Source organism: Lichenostomus cassidix, chromosome 14 (genome assembly GCF_008360975.1).
Source record: "Lichenostomus cassidix isolate B80296 chromosome 14, HeHo_3.0, whole genome shotgun sequence".
Taxonomy (NCBI): Eukaryota; Metazoa; Chordata; class Aves; order Passeriformes; family Meliphagidae; genus Lichenostomus; species Lichenostomus cassidix.
This window is the reverse complement of record NC_139495.1, coordinates 14,962,763-14,979,688: the sequence shown is the minus strand read 5'-3', so window position 1 is coordinate 14,979,688 and position 16,926 is coordinate 14,962,763. Positions and strand designations below refer to the sequence as shown.

General features: G+C 47.2%; 1 protein-coding gene across 4 annotated transcripts in view; it reads right to left on the bottom strand.

Annotated features, from left to right (window-relative positions):
* PIGQ (phosphatidylinositol glycan anchor biosynthesis class Q) overlaps positions 1–16,926 on the bottom strand; it is a 38,280-nt gene that overhangs the window by 5,157 nt on the left and 16,197 nt on the right. Inside the window, exons 5-11 of one of the 4 annotated variants that reach the window (XR_014855212.1) lie at positions 15,050–15,176; positions 13,735–13,888; positions 11,057–11,168; positions 8,884–8,964; positions 7,791–7,905; positions 3,686–3,747; positions 400–504 (exon numbers count right to left, since the gene is read on the bottom strand). Coding sequence is in view for 3 of the 4 variants with exons in the window: in XM_085075182.1 (XP_084931308.1) it covers positions 3,177–3,366; positions 3,686–3,747; positions 7,791–7,905; positions 8,884–8,964; positions 11,057–11,168; positions 13,735–13,888; positions 15,050–15,176 (841 nt within the window). In the remaining variant the exon portion in view is untranslated. Of the gene's footprint in view, positions 1–399; positions 505–3,176; positions 3,367–3,685; positions 3,748–7,790; positions 7,906–8,883; positions 8,965–11,056; positions 11,169–13,734; positions 13,889–15,049; positions 15,177–16,926 lie in introns of all 4 variants that reach the window. The other 3 variants (XM_085075182.1, XM_085075183.1, XM_085075184.1) reach the window with 3 other exon arrangements.

Genomic DNA, 16,926 nt, shown 5'->3' with positions numbered 1-16,926 from the left:
CAGGATCACACCACAGGGCTGCTCATTATCATTTTCAATTAAGTTTCCTCGGATGAGTTAATCTTTTTTAATTTGACTTCAATCACCACCCCAAGTCTGTGCCTACAAAAGCTCTGATTATGGTCCCCAGTTGCTGCATTGACTTTTTGAAGATGGGGAGGTGAACAGACACATTATCTGGACAAGGGGTGACAGAAGAATGTTAGACCTTGGAAATGCTCATCCCAGTGAAGCATTCAGGGTAGGGAGAGAGGTGACGTCCACAGGATGGGTCCAGTGTGGCCAAGATCTGATGCATGAAAAGGATGCACAGCACAGTCTCCAAAAGAGCAAAGATTGCACAGAAATGGTGGGGCTCAGAGCACAGACTGTGAGAGATGCCAGCGTGTGGCGACTTACAGAGGTAGGGAAAGCTTGGCCAGTGGAGAGAAATGGAAGGACATCATTGTCTAGTAAAAGGATTCAGCTCTGCTGGAACCAACCGAGCAGGTCTGGGAAAGAAGACTGTAATTCACAGCCCAAAATCCAGCCACGAAAGGAAAAAGAGACAGCAAAAACCACACAGAGAGTCACTGCTTGGTCAAAGATGAATATTTCTTTTGTCCACTATAAACTTCTCTTTTTCTGAGAGTTTGCCTTCAGCTGCCTGGTGCTCATGGAGTGGTGAGGGATGAACCCCCAGTGCCTCCAGAGATAGAGCTCTTGCAAAGGGTGGTTGAGCTAAGAGTTCATTAGAATTAATCCTGGACACATTTGTCAAATTAGTTTCAAAGAACAACATTGCTGCAAGAAAGGGGAAATGTCTGTACACAGAAGCATCCACAGAAGTTTAGGCAAAAGGCCAGCACAGCTGCTTGCAGGGAAAATTATAAGAAAAGAATAAACAGGGAAAAAAAAGGGCCAAAGAAACCTGTCCCCAGAACTAACAGCCGTACAACCTGAGTAACTATTTCTGCCCATTTCCTCAGCTGTAGGAAAAGCAGAGTGTTTTAAGTGCAAACATGCTGGGGAGGAGGACAGGAACTGCTGCTCTATGAGGGAGAGACACGTGTGTTCCTTTGACTATTAGCTGTGTGGGCTGGAAGGTTGGGTCGCAAAATTTCTGTTTGAGATGCCTCTCTGGGCAGCATGGTGATACCCAGGGGTAACACTGGCCACTGCAATAACCAGAGATGTTTACACCCAGAGCAATGTCCCTGCCCCTCCTGTTAACAAATGGAAGCAAACAGGCAAAACTCCTTAATTACTGAAAGGGCAATTTGAGTTCTCCTTATGAAAGTTCTGTACGTCAAAGCTATAATAAACCCTGCTAGAATATCCATCCTAATGGAGCTGTTCCCTTTTCCCTGCCTCTGCTGCTTAACCCTTTCCAAAGCAATTGCTAGGAAAGATGGCACTTTCAGCAGAAGGTCCATGGATGGATCAAATTCATCATGTCCTAGAATTCCTGAATCTCAGACTGTTTGGGCTGGAAGGAACCTTAAAGCTCATTTCATCCCATCCCCTGCCATGGGCAGGGACACCTTCCACTAGCCCAGAGTGCTCCCAGACCTGTTCAACCTGGCCTTGGACACTTCCAGGGATCCAGGGGCAGCCACAGCTGCTCTGGGCACCCTGTGCCAGGGCCTCACCACTGTCACAGGGAAGAACTTTTTTCCTAGTATCTACTTCAAACCTGCCCTCCTTCAGCTTAAAGCCAGTTTTCCCCCTGGGCTATCAGTTCAGTTGAGCCACCCTGCCAGAAATACTTCTTCTTGTGCACAAAAAAAAAAAATTATTTTAAACACTAATGAAAACACTGACCTATGTAAGACTTCCTGAAGAATATTAAGTAGCATTTGGAATGGAAATATCATCCCCCATCCTCTGCCCCCCTCCAGTGCATGGACTTTGCATTCCAGAGATACTATCTTAAAAATAAAAAAATAATCCCTTGGCTGAACCAGGAGCTGGTTGAGAATGCTCAAACCCAGCATTATTGATTTCTAGTCCATTACCAGAGCCCCAAAGGATGGCTCTGACTGCATCAGTCACCTACAGCTCCAATTATTTTGGGCATAGCTCCATGCATCCAGCCTTACTTCCATCAGGCGCAGCTCCAACAGGGCTTCCACACAGAGAGGGGGAAAGGCCACTGCGGAATCTTGAGAAAGGCACATCACCATGCACAATAAATAAGAATTTTTGCATGCCATTTAAAAATAGGCTTTTTAGTTTGGCCTCTCCGAAGGCCTACGAGAAAGTGAGATATTCAGCAGGATTTCTGACACAAGCCCATTTTTCATTTCCACCAGCACTAAGAGAGCAAAAAAGTGCCTTTTCTCACTGTCTGCTCATTATTATTTGAACAGAAGGCTGGGACAGACATCCAATGCAGCCCTTCCACCTCTCGAGGTGATGACTTTTGCTATATTATAGATAGCAAATGGATCTTCCTGCAGTGGTCCAAGGAAAATTCATCACAGTCATATGACTCACTGCCTCTGCTCTTTAAGTCGTGATCTTTTCCCTCTGGAGACTCCACCTCATCTCTCACACACACTGATGCCAAAGCCCCTGTTCAGCAGCTCTTGTGCCTTATCTCTGGTGTCTGGTTTCCTCTTTCTGCAGTCTCCTGGCCATGGAGCATGGCAGGTTTTGGGTCTTACACCCCTATCTACTGAAAGGCAGAAGCTGGGAAGACAGCATGCCTAGGGAATGCTAGTTTTGCCCTAGAAGACGTCTGTTGAAGGGATTCCCTTTGGAATTGCTACTAGCTGATTTGCTGATTCCCTGCTAGTCTGACCTTTGCTGAAATAGGGTGGGAGTGGTGATGGGAAAAGCAAAAGGACTGGGAAACTGCAGTTAAATCCTTCCCACACACTCCCCCAGTGTCCAAGTGCTTTTATAAGTGCTCTACACTACTGGCAGCCTCTCCTGTTAGGATGCAGGGAGCAAGAAAAGTCACCCTGGGATGTAGCTGTATTCCTGCTGGGTCAGGAGATGGAAATTTCACTGCTGTGTCCTAGGTTGCAATTGCAATTGCAACCTAGGACATGCTGAAAGTGTAAGGAGAACCTCTCTGCTGCCAACACCTCAGTTGTTTTCAGAAGATAATTTCATTTAGTATCTCTGATGCCAGAGTGTGGGAATGGGGAGTTACAAAAGCACAGGTAGGCTTTACCCATATCCCTCACCAGGGCAACTCGGGAAAAGCAGGAGGCCCTTTCCTCTCTCATCTTGCCCAAGCTCTTGTCCAGCTGGCATCATGCAGCAGCCAAGGCTTTCCACCACCTCTGGAGGGAAGAGCTTTTCCTGGTGCTTCATTCTGGATGGTTTAACTGCCTTCTTTTGCTTCTCCCAGTGTTCAGCAATCATCACATGAAGCTGCACAGAGCCAGGAGGTGATAATGGCATGAGGTCTCAATCCCAGAAGTAACACAGCTCTGTATTTCTCCCACCTCCCTTTCTTCTCCTACATTTCACTTCACACCATCCAGGGCACTGCATTTTCTCCAAACAGAGGACTCAAGCAGGGCATCAAAAAGCACAGAAAGCAGCAGCCAGCCATAGCAACATGAAATTATTTCCCTTGTTTCAGCATTTTACAAGGGATAATTTTGAAGTGGAACCTTTCAGTGGGAGCAGCACAGATGGACTGGGGTCACTACAGCAGGAATTGTCACAGAGGGCACAGGGGCCTTACCTGCATAAGTAGCCGCAGAGGTTTTCCATCCTGCTGCTCAAGGACTCTGAACTTCACTCCAGCTGCAAAGACACAGAACAAGGAAACCAAACCCATGGTGGGATTGTTGGGGTGTCCTGTGCAGGGCCAGGAGTTGGACTTGGTGATCCCTGCAGGTCCTTTCCCACTCAAGATATTCCATGGTTCAATGCTCAGAGCACAGACCATGCATTTGCTTCCCAGTGCCGTTGTCTGAGCACTGATTCCCTAGAAAATCCCTTCAACCTTTCTGGATTTAAGAACATTCTCCATTTCCAACAGGAAGTATGGATTGTCTCTATAGTGGTTGAAGCCTAATGACAAACACAGCTCCATTAAAATTAGCCCTTCTCACCTGTAGCTTGAAAACTCAGTGCTAGAGCAAGCACAAAGCCTAGAAGTCAGCCAGCCAGACTTGATGATGATGATGGGACTGGAAAAACCTTCCTCTTTTCCCAGACTTCCATCAGAATGTGAACTCCATGTTCGTAGCAGACAGAGAGCTCACCCTTAATTTGTTCTCATGTGGAGAGAGCACATATGCAAATCTCTCCCTCTTTCAGACTGAGGGAGGGAAGTGACTGATCTGGAGGCATTAAAATATTTCAAAACAATCCCTGCCCATTAATCCCAGCATCCATATGTTTTTAACAGGCTACTAACCCCATCAAACCTGCCTCTTTTCTATTTCCTCTTTCATTTGCCTCATTGCCAATACTGTAAAGATAAGTAGGAAAGATTTTAGATCCCAAGGGTGACACAGTGCTCAGGAAGATTTAATACAATGTTTCAAAGGTAACAGCTTGGACAGAGAGACATTTTTCTTGCAAAGATCTCAAATTACTTCACAGAAATAAAACCACCAATCCATCTCTGCAAACCTGTCCCAGCCAAGCATGCCCCTATACCTTCCTGCAGGTAAGAAAAAGAGAAAAGACTAAGGCACAGATCAAACAGTGACAGAAGCACAAACAGAAATAGAACTCTTCACCTGTGTAAGCCCCATTGCTTCAGTATCTGTGACTCTTGCACACTGGAAAACCAAAATGTTTTCTCTTTCCTCAAGCTTTGAATTAATTAAAATTATACAGTTCACTCCTGGGACAGAATGCTTTTCTCTAGCACACAGCTCTGGTTTAAACTGTATCCCCAAATCATGAAGTTTTCTCTGCCCAGGACAGGAGGGATTTATCTGTCTTTTGTTGGATTATATTGAAAGAGGGGCTTCCCCAGTGGCTTGAAATAGATGTTTGAGTACCCTGGGCCTCAACAAGCAAATGTGCTGGATGACCAAAGTCCTCAACGTGATTCACAGAGCTTTGGCTACAAGGAAATGTCTAAGCCATTCCAGGAACTACTCTTCTGGCAGACCTTGTCAGAGACAGACAACAAGCAGGCACTGAAGGTTCAGGTATGTGCTCGAGCACTCTGGAGTCTTATCCCAGAACAGTCCATTATCCCAGCAAATGCTGGTGCTGTAGGTCCCAGACACACACCTCCCTTCTGCAGCTGTGAGCCAACAATCACTTAATTAGATGGTTTAATTGCTCGAGAGTCTTAAACTTCTAAGATAATACATGCACAAAAAGGCTATAAATTTATTTTAGAATGACCTGCAGATTCCTGCAGTGCTCAGAACTCTGAGCAGCTCCCTTCTCACAGGAAGAGCAGGAAGACTCAGGCTCCTGCAGATCACTCCAGCCCAGAAGAACACTGAACTATTCTGTGATTTCCAGCCAACTCCAGAGCTCAGGGTTCTGCTTTTCCTGTACAAAGGCATCATCAGTGGCACAGAAGAGGTCAGGACATGAACTCATTTGTTTTGTTTCACATGGCAGCACACTCAAGCGAGGGCACTGCTGGTCTGTATTCCAGCAATCATGGCAGGTCACACAGAATCATGACAAAACCTGTCCCAATGTGTCTGCTGTGAATATTGGGAAAAGGAAGTCCTGGAAAAATGATCTGGCCTGTTCCCAATTTAACAGCATGTTGGTAACCTGTGTGTGGGCAGAGTCTGAGAGCCCTGAAGCCCCTGCTGTGCCTTACTTCATGCTGGGAATCCATATCCCAACTAAGGTGGCAGCCCTTGAGCTGACACTGGGTGCACGGAACTCTTGCACAGAGGACATCAGCTGCGATTTAGGTACAAAAGGCTTTTAAAAGTCAGAAATATTTCACTTCAAATGTGTGGAAAGAAAAAATGCATTTAGTTTCTGGTGTGTGGATGGATCATTCACCTACCCCTGGCCCAGGCTTCATTAGTGGAGTATTTTGTCAATTCAGACAGTGAGTCAAAGAACTTGGAGGTCAGATGGCACAGTGAACTCAGCTGAACTCAACCCCCTTCCTACCAGCAAAAAATATCCATTCATGTTGGTAGAAGCATCTTGATGGTGCCTGTAAAATCAGCTGCCTTAACACCTGCCAGAGGATGTCTCATCCAAGTTGTGAGTCTGACAAGGGAGGCAGCACCTCAGCAGTGAGGACACCAAGTGATGTGTACTCTCTGAAGTCCTTTGAATTGGATTCAAATGCTCCATCTGCTCCTGTTGCCATGCCACATTTTTGTGCTGGGGCAGGAACACAGGCTGCAGAAATGCTCAGATATGCCTATTCATCTCACAGGCACCAGGGCACTGCAGTGCCAGTTAAGGAGCTCAGCTGAGAGGACAACCCTCTGCCTGGGGAGGGTGGGTTTGTAACCTGCAGCAGGGACCTGGCTGAACAGGAATGTGGACAAGTCTTACATAACCTAAAGGAATTCATGGTCTTACACCTCTTAGTGGCACCAAGATTTCTTCCTGCCCTACATCCTGCTCATTACTGGGTCAATTTCCTTCAGCAGCATCTCTGTTCCCCAAAGACAGCCCTGAAGTGTTGAGAAGTTCCTGCCGGGATATTCATAGGAACCTGCTGAAGACTCACATGGAAAAGCAACAGAGTTGGTAACACAGATCAGCTCTACCTTCCCAAAACTGAGCCTGGCAGTGCTCCAGCAGACAAAGCTGCTGAGGTTGCCTCAAGCTTCCTCTGCCTTTGATGACTGGCCTTGGTTTAGTGATGATCAAGCTCTTTCTTCTATGCTGAATTCCTGCTGCATGCTCTTTAAATGGATGGGAGATAATAATTTAGATGTGCTTGACTGTAACTAGATCAACCATAGCTGGTGACAGTCAAAGGCATTCCAAAATGAGCCTTTACTCTGGTGCCAGCCATGGTTTATGGTTACAAAAAGTGGAAAAACAATGACTGGTTTCAAAATGGTGATAGATTAGTCTCAAAAAGAGAATTATTATCTGAACTCAGCCCAAAGCTTTGAAATTAATCCAAACATTTCATGTCAGGGCTTCAGTCAGTCAAAGTTAGCAGAGAACTGAAACAGCTCCATTGAATTGTAACCACTGTAGATCCAATCCTTTGGAACAGCTGATATTCCAAGTATTTTTGTGATCTGGCTTGTTTCAGAGCCCAAATACCCAGAGCTTTCAGCTTGTTTCACAGAATCATGGAATATTCTGAGTTGGAAGGGACCCACAAGGACCATCCAGTCCAACTCCCAGTTCTGCACAGACACCCCAACAATCCCACCCTGTGCATCCCTGGCAGTGCAATCCAAACATTCCTGGAGCTCTGGCAGCTTCGTGGCTGTGCCCATTCTGTGGGGAGCCTGGGCAGTGCCCAGCACCCTCTGGGGGAAGAACCTTTTCCTGATATCCAACCTAACTGTCCCCTGACACAGCTCCATGCCATGTTTGACTCACAGAAGTTTTACCTGACCTGGTAGTCTAGAACTGGAATAAAAGATGAGCTTTTCTATACAGTGCTTGTTTGGATGTCACTTTTAGCAGCCAAGAGCTTTGTAAATGTGCTCTTGATTCTGCTTCAGGATCAGATTTCTTTCCACTGACATCCTCATCCTGCTCCTTGCAGGAATTGGTTCACAGCAGGGACACCTGCAGGACTCAAGCCTTGGGCTCCTTCCTACCCCCCTGCATCTTCAATACAGGAGTGACCCCGTGCACCAAAATGAAACACATAATGCAAAATGCTTGAACAGCTGCAGAGGCAGAGCTGAGGAACTCACCTGCAAGCCTGTAGGATCTACAGAGCCGAAGGATGAGGGAATAAAGAGGCAGGGAGTCAATCAGGTCCACCAGTAAGTGTATGAGGCCCTGCACAATCACCACCAGCAACCGGAGCTACAAGAAACAGTTTAACAGAAAATCTCAGGAAACATGAGATGAAACACTTGCAAATTCTTGAGCTGAGCTGGGATCTGACACTGCTGTGTACTAAGCTAAAGCCTCCCAAAGCGGGTGTGATGTCTAGATGTGCTGAGCATCCAGACCCTGTGTGAGGATCCTCAGCACTCTTGAGTTTAAGGAGGTAACTGGAATGAAGCTCCTACAGCTGGAGATGCTGTGACCAGCAAGGACATGGAACCATTCCACTTTCAACAGCCACAGTTGTTGAAAGAAAAGGAAGCCCAAATCCTCCCATTTTAAGTCAACTCCATCACTGTGTACCAGTGAATGTAAATTTTCCTCTCTCCAACAGTGAGCTGCAGCAGCTCATTTCTGCCTGAAGAAACCCCATGTAGAGTCTAAGCAAGAGCAGAGCAGGCTGAAATGAGCTTCCTGCTCTGTTTTCTGTCCCTGACTAAAGCACCTCCTTTTGTCACACTTCAGTTATTTTCTGCTGCCAAGCTCATCTGAAAAGAGGGCTCAAAAAAGATGCTGAAAGCATGTGATGGCCACAGTCTGTGGAAAATTTGGCTTTGGGCAGACCTCAGAGAAGACTGGTCATATTGGGGGAAGAAAAGAAAAATAAAGAAGTTCCAGCCTCTGAGGAAAGCTTGGCCGAAAACATTTAACACAGCAAGTTAATTCCCAGAAAAAAAAAAAAGTTCTGGATCAGACTAGAGAGGCCACCACTGCAGATGTGGATGGAAAGATAAAAAAAAAAAACTTCTGAGAGAAAGAGAGGGGAACAGTTTGTCCTGCTGGCCAGGATTTGCTGGGAATTCCCTTTGGAAAAACACAAACATGAGCTGTGTGAGAATTCTTCCTAAGACACCCACATTTTTATTTCCTTTATGGATGACCATAAATATCTAGGAAACCATTTTTGCTATCTCAGAAGAGAGTATTTTACTTATTTCAAGGGTTAAATCTTACCAGGGTAAACACCAAATAATACAGTGCAGTTGTAGGCAGGAGGAACAGCAGGATTGTGAACAGCAAAGTGCCAATAAATAACTAGGGAAAAAGGAAACACAATCATGAGCAGAGCAATGGTTGAAATAAAATACACTACAAATAAAAAATAGGAGACTCTGAGGCAATGGAAGTTTGCAGAACTCCTTAATGTGTTTTTTTGCTGTCTATGTGAATAATGCTGTTACCTTGGATATTTTCAGTATTTCTCCTCTCACCAGGCCTTTTTCAAAACTCCCTATTATGGGAGTACATTTGGAAAGAGAAATAAAAGCTGGATCCTGACATTTATAGACAACACTCAAGATTTCCTAATTCAGCCCAGCTTCCTTAGGAAAAAAGACTTACACGATCTTACCATTTTTCCACAAAAGGTTTTAGAGACATTGATGAGATTTTACCAGGAAAATGTGGAAAAGAACAAATAAGTGGTAATTTGAATGGGAATTCTATAGAGAATCATGAAGTACTTTTGTTCCTCCTTCTTTTAACAGTGCAGGCACCTGGTGCAAACCTGACAGAATTTGCATGATAAACATTTCCCAAGGCAGCAGCCAGCTGAGCCTGTCCAGCCACAAGAATTCTGCCTCTTGCTCATTGTGAAGCTGGGAGAGAGGAAGAAGCTGGGGTCACTGGGGGAGGGAGCAATATTCAGAGGATGAAGGAGAAAAATCCCCAGGGAAGCAGGTGTCATTAGCTCCACTGCCCACAGAAAAAGTTATTTTTATTCTGGGCCAGCCCAGCTGGCATAGGACTAACTAATTCCAAGTGGGAGAAATGCAGATTTATAACAAACAGGGACCTGACTCTTCAGTTTCCAGTCATCCCTTCCAAAGCAGAAAGGCCACAGGAGCACAGGCCACCACCATCTCTGCAAAAAAGGACCACGGCTGTGGGATATCATGAAAGAAAACAACCCAGCAGCCACAGCACAGAGGTGGATCAGCATCCCAGCTTTAGGCATGTAACCAGGAATAGATCACAACCCAATCTATTCTCCTCACAGCAGTTGTTTCTCCCCTCTCCTGTCACTCCACTGCAGTTGTCTAAACCTCCAAAAGTCTTTTAAGGTCTGCTTTGAATGTTTCTTCCTACCCAGCCAGTGACACAATTCCCTCTGGTCTCCAGAGCAGCAGGATGAAGCCTGAAGTGCCAAACCAATTCTCCTCAAAGTACACAGGGAGTGAACCCTGATGCAAACCTGGTACGGAGGCTTTTAATCACCAAAGAACAGAAACCCAGCTCTCAGCTGTGGTTCAAGAAGCTCAAGGTTATCTGATGTAATAGAGGTGCCAACCCTGCAAGTTTCCAAATATTATTGTATTATTTCAGTGATGTTTGCAGCTGCTGGCCTGGAGCAGTTCAGGCTCTGTTGGACTTTTGCATGGCATTTCAGAAACTAAAAAGAGCTTACAGCACTCCTCAAAAAACTGCCTCTGCCTGAGTGCTAGTGTGTGGGCCAGGCTCCAGCACAACGTGAATGAAACGGGGCCTTTTAATAGAAACGCTGCCACGGCTGTTACTGTGGCAACACTGCTGGGCACCACATTTCCAACTGCCTCCATCCCTCCCCCATTCCCACTTCAGGCTCCAGGAGCTGCCAGCATCTGCAGCACCCACCGCAGCTTGCTGGGTGCCTGGCAGGTGCTCAGGGCACTTCTGCACTTGCCAGAATTTGGCCCTCTGAGCAACGGAAGGGGTGCTGGAGGGCAGGGAAAGGGTGCAGGGTAGGGAAGAGGTGCAAAGAGAGGGTGCAGGGCAGGGAAGAGGTGCTGCAGGGATGGGGAGTGGTGCAGGTAATGGAAGGGAAGGGCTGCTGAAGGTAAGCAAGGGTTACTGCAGGTAAGGCAGAGGTGCTGGAGGGAAGAGAATGGGTGCAGGGCAGTGAAGGGATGCAGGGCAATGAAAGGATTTATGGAAGGAAAAGGGCACAGGGCAACAAACGGATACAGCAGGGCAGTCAAGGAATGCTGCAGGGCAGCAGAAGAGACACACACGGATGCAGTGTCAGGACACGTCCTTGTTCTGGGCACCACAAAGCCTCCCGGGGCTCTGTCTCAGTATCAGTCAGAGCAGGATGGGAGGGCATTGCCATGGGCAGTGCCCTGCAGTGTCCCTGAGACTGTGGCACTACCTGGTCCAGATCATAGGAGCAGGAATCCACCCGCTGCCGCAGCACATTCCACTTCTTCCCCCGGAACAGGCGCCACAGAGAGGACAGGCCGTAGATCTTCAGGCAGTAGAGCCTGAGCAAAGAGAAGACTCTGTGCAGCACAGCTGGGAGCTGCCAGCTCCAGCAGCACCCAGCTGTCACCATCACAGCCCCATGCCCACCCACCGACCTGCAGAGTCAGGGGTGGCAAAAGAAATGCACTGGGAATGATACAGATAAAAACCCATGGCTCAGTCAACCCTATCTGGGCTGGCCCCTGGCACAGGGGCCACTGTAGCCAGTTCTGGGCCACTGGAGGGCAATGGCCAAGTCATGCTCTGGGGCTGCAGCAATCACCAGCCTTCTGGCAACACTTTCCCTGCAGCAAAAGGGTGGGGAGGCACTGGCACATGGTGCCCAGAGAAGCTGTGGCTGCCCCATCCCTGGAAGTATCCAAGGCCAGGTTGGATGGGGCTTGGAGCAGCCTGCAACAGTGGAAGGTGACTCTGCCCGTGGCAGGTGGTTGGAATGAGATAAGCTCTAAGGTCCCTTCCAGCCCAAACAATTCCATGATCCTATGAAAAGAACCAGCAATCTTATTTCCCCGAGCTCATCTGTGTCTCCCCAGTTCAGATCTGTCCGTTCCCCTGGCCTCCCACCCTTCCAGACGGGGCTAGCCGAGGTCTTACCCCCACACCTGAGTCAATGCAATGCAATTTTTCCTCTGCAACACAGAGATACAAGAGAGAGGAGTGGAGCCCCTGCACCTTCTCTAGTAATCTACAGCTCTAAAAATTCTTAAGAGTGGGAAGAGATTAAAGAAATGCCTGGTGGCACCTAATACATCCCTTTCTTAGGTTTTCAGAACTTGGTGCTTTGAGACTTGGAGCTACTTCCCTCACAGAAAAATGACAATGGTGAGGGAAACTTGGGGTGGCAAGGGGTGAGAAACAGACACCTCTTTATGGAATTTCATCAAGGAAGAAAGAGCCCTGGGACAGAGAGGGGGCACAAAGAGCCCTGGGCAGCAGTCCCAACATACAGGGATGTAAAGAAAAGGAACATGGCGAATGTGTGGGGCAGAACAGAGTCTGAGAAAGCCTGAGCTACAAAACCCAGACTGGCAAACCCAGCCAGCTAAGGCGTGGAGCTGCCAGATTTCACAGCAGTGATGTGAAAGCAGAAGCAAGGAGTCTCATCCAAGAGAAGAAGCTGGTTTGAGGAACACCAACTGCTTCAAGGAATTGGCAGGGTGCCTCCAGAGTGGCAGGCACAGCTTGGTGCCCTAATCCCTAGGCAGGAGGGAGCCCAGGACAACTCCTCCAGGCTCTGGCACACACCTGGCTGTGGCCCTGACTAACTCCACACTCTCCTTGTGTCCCCTGACATGACACCCAGTGGGTTTTGCTGCAGTGGCAGCTTCCCCACCTGCCCTGCTGCCTTCACACACACGCCAGCCCTCATTTCACTCTGTGGTTTGCTCCACAAGAGGATCTCAGGCTTCACCAACACCTGAACCAGCAAATTCTTCCTCCTGCCAGCTGCAGGAACTCAAGGGGCTGTGCTGGCTGTGGATGACTGCTGGCTTTTCCTGGCTCTATACTTCTGGCTCCCTGCAGCTCCAGGGAAGTGCAATCAGCTGAGAAAATGCTTTCCCTATTTGCAGTCTCTGCACAACTAGAAGGAGAAAGGCGATTCCTCACAGACCAACACAGAAATTCCAGTAATCAGAGGTGTTGGGAAGAGACTCCCCAACTCTGGCATTACTGATTCTGGGTGCAAACCCTATACTCACAACAGACCTGGCTCATAAATCAGGTCTCTATATTTCCAACTATTCCCTAAACTACCCATATCCAAAGATTTACTATTTCTTGTGTTGTTTGCAATGCAAAGCCTGAGGAGGGACAATGGCCATTCTGTACCTTATAAGCCAAAAGATCCTTTATCTGTTGTATCCCATCTCCCTGGCAAGCACATCCTGTGGCACTCCTTGCTGCAGCACAAGTTAGAGGAGAGCAGGAACAGAGCACAGTGATGGGCACCTCTTGCACAGGAACCCCAACTTGGCCCAGATATACCCCAAAGCCCCCTGCACCCCCCAACTCCTTCAGAGCCTCTGCCCAGCTCTCAGGCCATGAGATCCTCACAGACACTCTGTAACCCCAAATGTGCCATCTGTGCTCCACAGTGCAGACAAGGACCTCTTAAACAGGGCAGAGACAGGGACTTTGGAGCTTCTTCAGAATTACAAGGGTTCCCCTCTCCCCTTCCCCTCTCCTCCTCCTCTTCTCCAGTTCCCCTCCAAAGTTCTGGTAAGGTGCAACTGAGGAGAGTACAATGAGGCTGAATCAAAGGGATGGGGTGAGCTGCTTTCTTGTCCTCTGCCTGTCATGTACTTTTATTTTTCAAGGTCACTACCATGACAGATAAATATTTAAATGCAGGAGAACTGAAAGACAGGTTGCTTGTACTACTGTGGCCATCATTTCTATTTCAGGAATAAAAGACTGCAAGAAAGTTGGTTAAACTGTGGTTGAACTGTTAAACTGCTGGTTAAACTGTGAGTTCAGGAGAACTATACCAGGATTGAATGCTTCACCATGGCTTGAGTGTTCTGTGGCCCTTCTCTCCGAACAAACCTCAGAGAGGGGACTCACCTGGCCCCGTAGACATAGAAGCAGTAGATGTGGAAGGTCAGGAGCGCGATGATGTCGGAGAGTATGCAAAGAGCCACGGTCAGGCCCAGACAAGCTGAGAGCCCCACGTACCACAGGATCATCTCAATGAAGGGGGACAGCAGGTGGATGTAGCCTGGTGGACATGGCAGAGGGTCAGTATTTGACTGGCACATCTCCCTCTTGACCCTCTCAAAAGGCTGATTCCCCTCACCCTAGGACACTGCTCCAGAAATCAGAGTCATGAAATCATGGAAGTGAAGCTGGAAAACTCCTTTAGATGCCATCTTCTCTTTAGGACAGGCCAAAAACCCCTCTGTTTCTGCCCAAGTTTCTGCCCCAAGGTGGAGCAGCTCCAGGAGGATGTGTTTAGCTTGAACACAGCAGTCACCTTTCTCCACATGTGATTTCATAGTATCAGCATGGCATGGTTTGGGTTGGAAGGGACCTCAAAGACCATTTAGTGCCACCCCCCTGCCATGGGCAGGGATATCTTCTACCAGATCAGATTGTTTCAAGCCCATCCAATCTGGCCTTGGACACTTCCAGCGATGTAACACTTGACTTGTGTCCAGGTTCTTAAGTACATTTTTAACTGCACCCATCAACCTTTACTGCAACCATTCCTGTTTTTCTGCTCTTCCCACAAAAGCCACCTCATATGGCCTTTGTAAAATAAAGCAGTGTGGACAAACAGTCTCTCTCATAACTAAAGTGAGGCAAACTCACAGAAGTAAGATCACACTTGATTGGTGAGCAAAGCAAATCAGTATAATAACTGTGGAGTTCATGTCCATCATGCCTGTGCTCCTCCATCAAGGATAACAGGGGTGTGTTATTTCAAGGAGTAATAATAAATTAAAAAAAAATAAAATAAAAATAATAAAATTGCACTAAGCTGAAGCCAGTGATAGGATAGGACTGGCATTTGCATCCCTGCACATATCAAATCCCTATCCCAAGAGCTGCCTCTCACATGGCAAAGATCACAAAACCCTGCAAAAGACCTCACAGCAGTGCCTTTCCTTGGACACTCACCACCAGCGACACCAAGTAACTAAGCCTCAGCAGGATCTGCACTTCTTGCAGAGCATCAATACCAGCACTTTATTTAATATGCATGAATTCTTTGTGTGGGAATCCAACTTTGGCTTCAGTTCCCACAGCAGGAAGACTCCCAGACAAGTCTGTACTTGCAGAAGTGCATTTTGATTCATTACTCACCTCTAGGCAAACATTAAACACTCAGAGGGAAGAGATGAAAAGGGAGGCTGGGAAGTTAAACAATTTCACTTACTGATCCAAAGATGGATGTGATAAAGGAAGAAGCGGCCCAAAACTTGATCCAAGGCTCGGTTCATTTTCAGCCCAGCTGGTGCTCCCATCAGCCACTGGAGCAGGTCCTGCAGCTCTTCAGCCACATGCTGCAAACACAAGGAAGCAAGGCCATGGAGAGAAGACTGCAGCCACACTAACAGTCCAGTGCACTGTAATTACTGCTCCCTCAAATACTCCACCACAACCTCCAAACCAATGGGAAAAAATCCAAACAACTACTTTGCAGGTGACTAGCTAAGTCAGAAATGCACCTTTAATAAATCCCCACTGAATCAAACACAACAGTTGAGAGGAACCTAAACTGCTTCAGTGGTCACTGTGTTGGGAACATGAAACCATGTCCACTCTGGCCACCTCTGGAAGGTTTGTGCTGTAGGATTTCTTGGGGTAATAAAAATTCTGGAAATAGATGACAAATGCTGATGCACAAATCCACTTCTGGGGACAGTCAACTGGAAAGTCAGAGCTGAGTTTGGGGAAGGCTGTCAGGATTTTAAAAGGGGGGAAGATGGCAGTGAACTAATAGGCAAAAAAGAATGAATTTTTATAAACAACCTGTTTGTGTTTAGAGCAGGGAAGAAAGCACACTAACATAAATGTATTTCATGCACAAACTTTCCTCTGTGGTGTTCTCAGCAATAGCACTGATCTTCCCTATCACTCTCTGCAGGCTTCATGGAGAGATATCCACGGCAACAAAGCAGCCTTGGAATCACTGAGGAAAAACACTAATGGAACTTGTCCTCCAACCACAGAATCAGAAAATCATCATGGCTTGAAAAGCCTTTAAGATCATCAAGTCCAACTATGAACCTAATAGTGTCAGGTCCACCACTAACCCACATCCCCAAGTGCCACATCCACATGGCTTTTTGAACACTTGCAGGGATGGGGACTCAACCATGGCCCTGGCCAGCTGTGCCAGTGCCTGACCACAGTCTTCACAAAGGAATCTTCCCAATACCCAATTTAAACCTCCCCTGGTGCAATTTGAGGTTGTTTTCTCTTGTCCTGTCACTTGTTACCTGGCTACACCCTCCTGTCAGGCAGCTGTAGAGAGTGAGAAGGTCCCCTCCAAGCCTCCTTTTCTCCAGGCTGAGCCCCTCCAGCTCCCTCAGCCAATTCTGGTGCTCCAGTCCCATTCCCAGCTCTGTTCTCTTCTCTGGACTCATTCCAGCCCCTCAGTCTCCTTCTCATCTGACCCCAGGATTGCAGGTGCTGAGTTTCAAGACCTGTTCCTACCTGCCCCATGTGCTGTCTCTTCAATGCAGCAGAACAAACCAAACTCCAGCTCCAGTTTGTTCCTCCCTACCTCAAATGTGTGCTCCAGACCCTTCACTGAGGGCTTTGATTCACAATTTCTGATGATTTCAGCCCAGGCTAGTGTTAGTTATTGATTTTCTCTCTCCATCCCACTACTCCACACTCCCATTGCAGTCAACTCTTCTCCTTCAAACTTCACACCTGCCCTGAGCTGAAACCACTGCTAAGCTCCAATTCCCAGGCTCTGAATTGAGGGAGATGAGAGTGATAACCTTCAGCAAACACATGGGGAAAATACCTGGAAGAAGTGACCTCTTACACTGTCCCACACAGAGAGAGAGACTGTAAGGAAAAGCCCTCTTTCTCCAAAAATCCTCCTTACAGCACATGCAAGTGAAGGGCACCGAAAACTGCCCACGTGTAGAACCACCAAGCCACACTCTCTAAAGCTGATGTACCATAACCTACTTTCCTTATCATTCACATGTATAATTTCCCTAAGGAAAAATTATTTCCAAGGAATGATTCCATTTTCTTTATTAACCAATGGATTCTGGCAAAATGAGTTGTAAA